The sequence below is a fragment of the Triticum urartu genome, chromosome 2A (assembly GCF_056163025.1).
Source record: "Triticum urartu cultivar PI428250 chromosome 2A, HENAU_Tu73, whole genome shotgun sequence".
NCBI classification, from domain to species: Eukaryota; Viridiplantae; Streptophyta; class Magnoliopsida; order Poales; family Poaceae; genus Triticum; species Triticum urartu.
Window position 1 is genome coordinate 469,175,778 of NC_141874.1, and position 11,458 is coordinate 469,187,235.

Sequence of the window (11,458 nt, forward strand, 5' to 3'; positions counted from 1 at the left end):
GATGCCCAATGGATGTAACATTTATAATAGTCGTGATAGCCTAGCGTAAGTTGCTTGCTTATTTATTTCCTTGTTCTCTTGTTTATTTGTTTGCTTGTAGTCAGTGCAGTTCTTTTTCCGCGGTTTGCTAGTGGCCGCAATAACCTATTTTTTAAAATTAGGCCACAATAACCATGGGCTACATATTTACTGTAGTTACCATGGGCCTCCTACGGGTCGTAGAAATAATGGGCCTTCTAAGGGCCGTAGCATCAATGGGCCTTCTACGTGCCGTACGATCGATAGGCCAAACATGGCCCAATAACAAACCGCATTATGGGCCGTAAACGGGCCAGATTTGGAATCGTCCATTCATGGGCCGACAATAACGGGCCATCGTTAATCGGTCGTATTTGATGACAATATGAAAATGGCCCAACGGATTAACAGGACGGAAATGAGCAGATTGTAACCGCGGGCTGAATTTGGCCCACAAGCAGAAAAGTCCAATAATGGGTCGTAAGTAACCAAATGCTGGAAATGAGCCCAAGAATAAATGGGCCCTGTGAAGGCCAAAAGATAACACAGTGGAAATGGCCCAATGGAATAATGGGCCATTAATGGGTATAAAGGGGTACACTATTCATTGCGGACCAGATTCACCATGGGCCGTTAATGGGCCAAGAGTTACAAATGGCCTCGTATGGGACGAAAGACATCATGGGCCATACATGGGCCGAAAGTTACAACGGGTTGGAGTCATATTAGACGGCCCAGATGAATCTACTAGGCTTAATTCCGATAGGCCGTAATAGGACGTGAGTTAGCGGGCCGTAAATGGGCTATATACGAGCAGGCCGTTAACAGGCTTTCCGTGGGTCGGCCCGTTACCTTTTGACCAAGTCAAACGGGCTGGCCTTTTCACCGGAATGGGCCTTTGTTGGGTTATGCGACGTGTCAACGTATCATAGGCGCCTCCTATCCAATGAATGGATGGCATCTGTCCCAACGGTGAGCCAACACGTGTTTCCTCCGGCCAATGAGAATTTTACACGTGGAAAATCCGCAGTGGTCTGGGCTATTAGCGGGTTATCGGATCCAAAACCGGACCCGGTAGCTTAACGGCGACCCGTTATGGTAGATGTCATGTGTCGGTCACCCTTGACAAAAGCACTTCCGTGACGTGCGATTTATCGTCATGGAAGTGGACACTTTCGTGATGATAATTTTGGTAATGTCATGGAACACTTCTATGACAGCACAGGTATGACTATCTTGATTCTATCATAAAATCGTCATGGATGTACATGCATGACAAAAAACATGACCTACTGTGACAAACAAGTATCATCACGGAAGTGTCTTTTTTTTGTAGTGCAGGCCGAGAGCCAGTCACGCTTGTCCTTGTTGTAGGAATCCTTCATGTCTCTGTAATAGGGATCAATGATGGCCTCGGCAAGGTGAACCAGCGAGTCCTTCTCGTGCTTCTTGCTACCCTAGATCTTGTATTGGCTCTAGATGTCGACAAGATTCTCGAAGGCGATGCCCGAATTCTTGAGCACCTTTACATCGTTGGTGATGTCCACCGTAGCGAACATGTAGTGGGGGATATCGACAAACCTGGTGAAACACTCACAAGGCCTTGTGGCCAGGCAGTAGTGGTAGACGAGGACGTGATTGTGCGAGCACATCTGGGTGACGGCAACCTTGGGATGAGACCCTGCACGAGCGCGGGTGTACTCGAGGTTGAAACCGACAACCTTGTACATCTCCTCAGCAAGAAACAGCTCCATGATGTGGATGGAGTGCCCCACGCAGACCTGGTTGTTGGTGTACACCACCAAGAGCTCCATGAACCTTCTGTGGGTATCCACCATAGCATGCATGGAGAACTACTGCTCGTCGTCGTCAGCTGCTCGGAGCGCTATGGGAGACACGCGGGATACCCGACCCTCTAAGAATTTGTTGTGGTGGGTGTGCTTCTTGCAATACTGGTGCGCAATCGAAAGGTTGAAGAGGCACAAGGGTTAAATGGCCACTATAATAAATGGGGGCCGGCCGACCTATAATCGTCACATCTTGTCACCGCATTCATAGCAGAGGATTCCAGTGCACGCTTGAGCACCCCGCACACATTTCGCTTGACCATGCGTGAGCTCGAATGGCGCCAAATGTATTGTTGGTGTGCCTGTTCCCGCGCAAGCTTCCCGCCCGGCTAGTTTGGCCATGCGTCGGCTAGAAGAGGGGCAAATCATGGGCGTTTATTGGCAAAAAGCTTGGTAAAAATGAAGTGTGTGGAATGACTTCGATCATAAGTTTACCCTTGGCTGATAAGGTCAAAGTTACATAGAAGGGTGATGATGGACACTCGAGTGCGATAATTAATTCTGCGCTCTACAAGGCACATGGTTGAAGAAACCAACTATGTGCAATAATATTGAAGATCGTAGTCGAGTTAGCTATATAGATTGTTTGTGATGAGATCGACAAGGGAAACACCTTCGAGAATGGTTAATAAAATCTAAGTCCAATGCATATTTAGGTCAAAATAGTACTACCAATATATGGGTCTCATACGATGCCATTTCAATGACTATACCAAAAAATCTCAAAAAATTACAAGGTTCAAATTCCAGAGTTATATGGCTCAAATTCAAAGATTATAAGGTTCAAACTGATATTATAAATCAAATTCGGCTCATTCAGCTGCAAACGCCTGCGCTTATCCCCTGAACATGGATATAAGAGAGGTTCAAACTAATATTACCACTTGTAAGGCTAGTTTAGAAACCTCATCATTTTGGCAAAGGGATCAGCCACTGAGAAGTCATGTATGGGGTTGACACAATGACTTCCGATTACTCTATCATCTGAAGTTCCAAAATGAAAGTCAACTTTTTCATAGCCTTTTCCATTCTGCCGCAGCCGCCGACGCTGATCAACAAACCATTCAGTTTTTCGAAATAAATGTAGGGCAAACCTCGTTACCTTCAGCACCCTTGCTCTAACAACAAAGAACCTGGCGAATATAATCATCGGTAAGGTCCCTCGGTATGAGTTCAAGTACTTTGTGAGTGTTGCAGATCTAGGCATTCGATGTGATTGTTATATTGTATAACAATATATATCCACCACTGGGCCTAATCTTATCTGCAAAAGAAGAAAATGTGTAAGTGCCTACATGCAGTTCCGAACAACACTACAATCCTATTTGGTTTGTAGGATTTGTAAAATGCACTAACGTGCCATCTTCAATCCGACATGATTAACATGGGCATTTGATTACAATCTAGAAAAATGTAGCCTTCTTCACTAGAGGTTGGAGTGGATGAAAAATTCCCAAAGAAAACTAGTACAGATGAATCCAAAGGAGAAATGCTTATGGATTGTAACCATATGGATCAAGCAACCAATATGGGGGGAAAACATGTATGTACTGAAATCCTCCAAAAATTCCTTCAGAAATCGTAGTACATTGTCATTGTAAACTTGGGAAAGGTGTCAAAAATTGAACTCCCTTATGGTTAACATTTAATAGGAAAGGAACATCACCTCGATATATAGCTTCTCCAGGCACGGAAAGCATCTTAGGAAGCTGACAACTTGGTCCAGGTTAGGGCCAATTGATTCTAGTGCCTAAACCTTCACTGTCCGCAGATTCGAGGTCAAGCTTGTCGGAATCATTTTCTAGATGACATACGAACATACATCTTCAAAATTAGAAATAATATTAATTTCAAGAAGGAGAGGTAGAAGGCGACTGTTGTACCTGAACGGGTGTGGATCCAATAACAAGTTCGGAGTATCTGTCAGACTAGTAGCGCACCACTGTCAATTTCGGCGCAGAAATGACATTGATCATACTGTGGTACACATTTTGTGATGTCTTGTTGCAGCACCAACAACACACATAAATAGTCTGGAGAGTCATGGAGGTGATGTGGAAGCTACTCAACCCATTGATTTCCTAAAGACGAAGGTACACGCGTGTAGTACAGCGGCGGAGCAGGTGCTCCATGTCACTGTTTGGGAGGCAGACGACGACGAGCTTGAGGTGCTTCAGACGTGGTAGAATAAGAGTGGGCGTGTGATACGTCTCCAATGTATCTATAATTTATGAAGTATTCATGCCATGTTTACAACAATTCTATATGATTTTGGTATGATTTGATTAGAACTAACCCGGACTGAAGCTGTTTTCGGCTGAACTACCATGGTGTTGTTTTTGTGCAGAAATAAAAGTTCGCGGAATGGGCTGAAAATTTACGGAGAATATTTTTGGAAAATATATAAAATACTAGAGCAAAAAGATACCAGAGGGAAATCTCGAGGCCACCATAAGGGTGGGGGCGCCCCCCTCCTAGGGCGTGCCCTCCGGTCTTGTCACCGCCTCGTGGACCCTCTTGACTTGCCCCCGATGCCAAAAACTCCTATATATTGAGGAAACTCGAGAACACAACCTAGATCGGTAGTTCCGCTGCCGCAGGCCTCTGTAGCCACGAAAAATCAATCTAGGCCCTCTCTGGCACCCTGCCGGAGCGGGCCATCATCACCGAAGGCCATGGAGGAGGATCCCCGAGGGGGACACCATCGCTATGGAGGTCAAGGACCAGAGGCAGAACCTCTCCCCATCTAGGGGGAGGCCATGGAGGAGGAAGCACAAGGGGGAGAACCTCTCTCCCTCTCTCTCGGTGGCGCCGGAGTGCCATCGGGGGAACCATCGCCGCGGTGATCGTCTTCAGCAACATCACCATCTTCATCACCATCCTCATCTCTTTTACGCGGTCCACTCTCCCGCACCCCACTGTAATCCCCTACTTTAACATGGTGCTTTATGTCACATATTATGATCCAATGATGTGTTGGCATCCTATGATGTTTTGAGTAGATTTCTTTTGTCCTTTGGGTTGATTGACGATCTAGATTGATTTGAGTTGTATGTTTTATTTTGGTGCTGTCCTATGGTGCCTCCCGTGCCGTGCACACGTGAAGGATTCTAGCCGTAGGGTGTTGCAATACGTTCATGATTCTCTTATAGTGGGTCGCTTGAGTGACAGAAGCATAAACCCGAGTAAGGGGGTTATTGTGTATGGGGTAAAGGGGACTTGATGCTTTAATTATGGTTGGGTTTTACGTTAATGATCTTTAGTAGTTGCGGATGCTTCCTAGAGTTCCAATCATAAGTGCATATGATCCAAGAAGAGAAAGTATGTTAGCATATGTCTCTCCCTCATATAAAATTGCAATGATGACTACCGATCTTGTTAACAATTGCCTAGGACAATTCTGCACACTGATCCATCATTACTCCACACTCGCTATTTATAATATATAGTAATATATTCTAACTTTATGATAAAAGCACCTACTTTTATATTTTAGTTCTCCGATATCATGCAAAGGTATCCTCTTCATATCCACAACGTAGTTTTATTTCTCGTTTTTTCTTGGAAGTAAATGTTTGGTGTACGTAGAGTCGTAAGGACTAGAGAGAATATTGATCTTACCTTTAGCTCCTTGTGGGTTAGACACTCCATACTTATCACTTCTAGCTTTGGAAATTGCGATGATGATTCCTTGAACTTCGGGATTATCAAGCTCTTTTCTGGCGTCGTTGCCGGAGAGCAATAGCGTGGGGTTGATATTTTCGTGTATGATTGTTTGATTTCTTCACTAAGTAGATTTTGTTTTCCTTTTTTTTTCTTTAGTTGTGGGTGAAACAAACAAAAAAAATTACAAAACGAAAATACCAAAAAAAAATACTTGCCTCTTATGCCTAAAAACTTTTTCAAAAAGAGAAGTGATTGGAAGGTTATGCATTGGAGAAGTGAGGGTCAACCTTGAACACTTGTGTTCATGCTCATGGAAACAATGTAGAATTTTTCATGTAAGTTTCTCAAAAATAATTATCCCCTTGTATATATCCATTTTATTATAAAAATATTGTGCCAAAGTTTGGATTTAGAATGTTTAAATTGCTTGTTTGGTGTGTGCAGCAGAAAAATAGAAACTTTGGCTGTAGTGTTTGAATTTTTATTTTTAATTGGGGCATGATCAAATCTTGAAATTTTTACACATCACTGCTCTGCAAGTTTTCTAGAATTTCCTATGTTTTTAGAATTTTTGGAGTTATATAAGTATATGAAAGTTCCATATTGTTTCAGACTGTCATGTTCTTGACCGTTTCTGTTTTCTATGTCTTGTTCACTTATTTTGATGAATCTATGGGTAGTATCGGGGGGGTATGAACCGTAGTGAAGTTGGAATACAGTAGATATAATGCTAATATGAAATTGGAATGAGTTTACAACAGTACCTAAAGGTAGTGATTTGTTTTATTATACTAATGGATCTCACGAACTTTTTTCATTAAGTTTTGTGTGGATGAAGTGTTCGAAGAACGAGGAGTTACTGATATGAGAAGAATAAGGAGAGGCAAGAGTTCAAGATTGGGGATGCCCAAGGCACCCCAAGTAAATATTTCAAGGATACTCAAGCATCTAACCTTGGGGATGCCTAGGTTGGCATCCCATCTTTCTTCTTCAACAATTATCGGTATACCTTGGTTTTTGTTTTGTTCACATGATATGTGTCTTTTGAGTTTATTTTTCCTTTATATTCCTTTATGAACCATGCTAGTATGAGATAGCCCTTCATTGATTTGTAGAATGCTCTTTGTTCTTCACTTAAATATTTTGAGTATAGGCTTTATAGAATGCTCTTTGTGCTTCACTTAAATCTTTTGAGTATGGCTTTGTAGAATGCTTTGTGTGCTTCACTTATATGCTTTAAGCCTGGATATTGGTCAATATATATTATTTATAGAATGATCTATGAACTTCACTTATATCTTTTAGAGTATGAATAAAATTATCATTGAAATTGGGCTTGGAAGTGTATCATTAAAAATATCATGCCTAGCTAGAAAGGCATTAATGAAAAGCGCTTGTTGGGAGACAACCCAATATTTATCCTTACTATTTTTGTGTGTTCACATGATTAAGCTACTGCAGTAATCATGTTTTATAGCTTTTGTTTCAATAAAGTGCCAAGTAAAACCTTTGGGGTAGTGTGGTTGATAGTTGACTTGATTCTGTGCAAAAACAGAAACTATTGTGCCCAGTCACAGAATTGTTTAAAATAACTGGAGCGTTGAAAAATTCTGAATTTTTTATAGATGATTGATATACAAATTGCCTACGTTTTCCTAACTTTTAAGAATTTTTGGAGTAACATAAGTATGGTTGTTATTCAGATCATTACACACTGTTCTCTTTTTGACAGATTCTGTTTTCAATGCATAGTTTGTTTGTTTTCTAGTTTCTATGGCTTATATTGCTCAATATAAATTGTAGAAATGATATCGTATAGTAGGCATTGTGTGAGAAAAAAATATGAATCTTGTCTTGACAATACCAAAGTGAATGAATTGTCTTTCTCATACTAACCCATCTCACGAAGTTCCGTTAAGTTTTGTGTGATTGAAGTTTTCAAGTTTTGGGTGAGATATCTATGCGAGGAGAATAAGGAGTGGAAAGACCCTAAGATTGGGGATGCCCAAGGAACCCAAAGGTAATATTCAAGGAAGACTCAAGCGCCTAAGCTTGGGGATTCCCCGGAAGGCATCCCCTGTTTCGTCTTCAGAACCATCAGTATACCTTACTCGAAGCTATATTTTTTATTCGTCACATGATATGTGTTTTGCTTGGAGCGTATTTTCATTTTACTTGCTATTTGAATAGAATCATTGGATCTGAAATCTTGAATGAGAGAGATTCTTCCCATGGCTAGTTTGGCACCCCGGCTCAGAGAGACAGAAACGCCCCGTATTCCAACCTAGAGATCGAGGAAAGTCTCTGGAATACGACAATACTTGGCATAGAACAAATCAGCTCTTTATTACAACCGATATGGATACAAGGGGATTACATCAGCACGACCATACTACACCTGCCAGTGTTTCTCTATGCAAGCAGTAGAACAACACATAGCAGCGGAATAGATTTCTAGTAACGGAACAACAACAATGACGATGGACTCCACTCTGTAGGGACGCTTTCTGGAACGTTTATCCTAGCTCGCAAACTCAAGATCCTCGACAAACAAGCAATCAGACAAGGCATGACCTGCAAACTGGCATGACATGACAGGTCAGTACATTGAATGTGCTTGCAAGCTCACAGCAACCAAAGCAATCAAGACAAACAACAGCATGACAATTATAGGTTACTTAGCAATGCTGAACATGATACTAGCTGAATAACATGGCATGAACATGATACATCTAGAGCAATACTAGATGAGCATGGCATGAGCATATGATGATACTAGCATGCATCATGTTAACAATATCATGCACCGTAGTAATCATTACATGACCACAAGGAGCTTGATGTTTACCCTTGATTCTCGCATAACACCATAAACATCAACAAACTTTGGTATCCATGATACCACTGTGATCCTCTCATGATCACATAAGATCAACCAACTTCTTTCCTCATCGAACTAGGGTTATTATTAAGCAGGTTATTATTACTGTTGACCCATAGTGACACCTACTATGAACTGGGCCCTTATCTGCGGGCATGGCTATCGATAGATTAAACACTCTGCAGAGGTTAGCACAATGTACCCACACCATAGAACCCATGGCCTCGTGCTCACATTCGGGTGGACCAACGGTGTTCCGACAAAACCGATCTACTGCCATGACACTCTCCCGGCCACTCCGACAAACTCCCCTTTGGGCTAAGTCATGGGTGGCCCCAATGCCACTCTGGACATCCAATGGCCACCGTCGCGGCAAAACAAAAACGGTCCCAAACAGGGACATGTGCACATAACCAAACTCAAGCCCACAAGCCTTATGTCCGCCTACCTAGACAAGGTAATGCACGCCCATAACCTTCCCTAGTTGGAGGTACCCGTGAGAGGCATGAAAATAGACCTAGTTAGGAGCCCCCGTAAAGCAAGTGTGGCTGCACTGGTTAGCTCGATTTCGATGGCAGTATGACTCGGCCAATAGGTGTTCATGTTCATATAAAGTCCGGTTAAACTTGAATGCAAATGATGTTGAGTCATACAATATAAAATGATGAGATAAAAGGGCATATGAGGATGATATCAACACGACCATGGGTAGAGCAACATAACCAAATGAATCATTAGCATCAATAATAATAAAGCACTTAGTCTACCTGATGTAGATGAACATGGCATAGCAATGATCGTACGTAACTTAGGTACTTCAAAACAGATGGTAATCATGCATCAGATGAACATCACTATCACCAGTATGTACTGCTACCAAGCATGACAATGGGAATAATACTAGCAAGTAGTACATACTAACAAGGTGCATACGAACATAGCATGAAAATAAGCATATATCCATAAGCATAACCGAAACGGTACTAGCAGTATTAAACGAGTAGTAATTTATTAAATATTCAAGTGAAAACCATGGCTACTGCAAATCCATCATGCAAGTGACTATTGTGGCTTGCCTGGGGTTGCCGAATACTCTAGGGAGAAGTGCGGTGAAGTGTGGTGAATACTCTGGGGAGAAGGGGCTAGAATAGGGCAAGGGAAAAATGGTGATTTTCACAATGGGACCACCTAGTGAAAATGATACCAACAAATAGAGCTCGACTAGATGAAGAAGTAGGCTTTGGATTCAACTCAATCGGAGTTACGGTTGCGAAGATACAAGATGTAGAAGCTCAGGGACCTATCTGTGACTAAAACTCCTACAAACAAGTCCCCGGAGGAAGAAAATAGAAAACATATTTTGAGAAATACGCTTTCATAAAGAAAACACGTACTTTGGGCCAAAGAAGAAACAGAATACGCTTTCAACACGCGAAGACGTATTCCAAACAAATACGCCTCCACTTAAAATAGATGGGCCCGGGACTGAGAGGCTTACAGCAGGGCCCCCCTGGCAGGAGGGGAGGGCCAGCATGGTCGTCCTCTTCCCCACACCTTTGTTCCTCCTATGGAATAGAGCGGAGGAAGGGGAGGGGCACGGCGAGGGGTCGGCCAGCTCCCGACAACTCCGGCCGAGGCCACCGGCGGGTGCGGGGCGGCGAGGGGGGCCCGTTCAGAGGCGAAGGAGGCACCGGGGAGGCCTGGGGGAGCAGCGACTGGCGGCGCTAGGAGGAGGCAGAGGCGGGAGGTGGTGGTGGTTCTCCGGTGATGCAGGCGCTCTGGCGAGGGGGGCAAGGGGGTGGGGCGAACCGCGGGAAGGAGAGGGAGGTGGTGGAGGTGGCTAGAGGTTGTAACACCCTCAATGCGACTATAGCTCCCATGTGTCGAGGCACGACTTAGAGACATAATTGCATTGAAGGCATATGTCGCAAGTTAGGCAATCTTCACAACATCCCATGTAATATGAATAATAAAGGGGAGATAACATAGTTGGCTTACACTCGCCACGTCAATCAAGTACATAAATAACATTACATCATCCAAACACTCATGGCTCGACTACGGCGCCAAAATAAAAGAGAACCCAACATGCAACACGGTCCCAATCACCCTCAACTGGGCACCACTACTGATCATCGGGAAAGGAAACATAGTAACGTTGAGAGTCCTCGTCGAACTCCCACTTGAGCTCAAGCGCGTCTCCTGGAGCGGAATCATCAGGCCCTGCATCTGGTGTAATAGTAACCTGTGAGCCACAGGGACTCAGCAATCTCGCACCCTCGCGATCAAGACCATTTAAGCTTATAGGTAAGGCAAGGTAATATATATATGTGGAGCTGCAGCAAGCGACTAGCAAATAGGGTGACTAACTTATTCGCAAAAGAGAGCGAGAAGAGTAGGCAAAGCGCGAGCAAGAAACTAGAGAACCACCTGTGCAAACATTACTCCAACACCGTGTCCGCTTCCCGGACTCCGCCAAGAAGAGGCCATCACGGTAACACACTCAGTTGATTCATTTTAATTAAGTTAAGGTTCAAGTTATCTACAACCGGACATTAACAAATTCCCATCTGCCCATAACCGCGGGCACGTCTTTCGAAAGTTCAAATCCCTGCAGGGGAGTCCCAACTTAGCCCATGACAAGCTCTCACGGTCAACGAAGGAATAGACCTCCTCCCAAGATGTTCCGATCAGACTCGGTATCTCGGTTCTTCAAGACACTTCGACAGGTTAAAACAAGACCAGCAACACCGCCCGAATGTGCCGACAAATCCCGATAGGAGCTGCACATATCTCGTTCTCAGGGCACACTCAGATGAGACTAGCTACGAGTAAAACCAACCCTCAAGTTTCCCCTAGGTGGCCCCGCAGGCAGCTCAGTTCGGACCAACACTCAGAGGAGCACTGGACCGGGGCGGGTTTAAATAAGATGACCCTCGGGCTCCGAAAACCCAAGGGAAAAAGAGGCTAGGTGGCAAATGGTAAAACCAAGGTTGGGCATTGCTGGAAAAGCTTTAATCAAGGCGAACTATCAAGGGGTTCCCAT

The 11,458-nt window shown here is 43.7% G+C and overlaps 1 protein-coding gene across 1 annotated transcript; it reads right to left on the reverse strand.

Annotated features, from left to right (window-relative positions):
- Window positions 1-1,493: 1,493 nt before the first annotated feature.
- LOC147985498 (uncharacterized) lies at window positions 1,494-1,832 on the reverse strand. Its single transcript, XM_087541608.1, has one exon. It carries the CDS (start codon window positions 1,830-1,832, stop codon window positions 1,494-1,496), a length of 339 nt encoding a protein of 112 aa, XP_087397734.1.
- Between the last annotated feature and the right edge of the window lie 9,626 nt (window positions 1,833-11,458).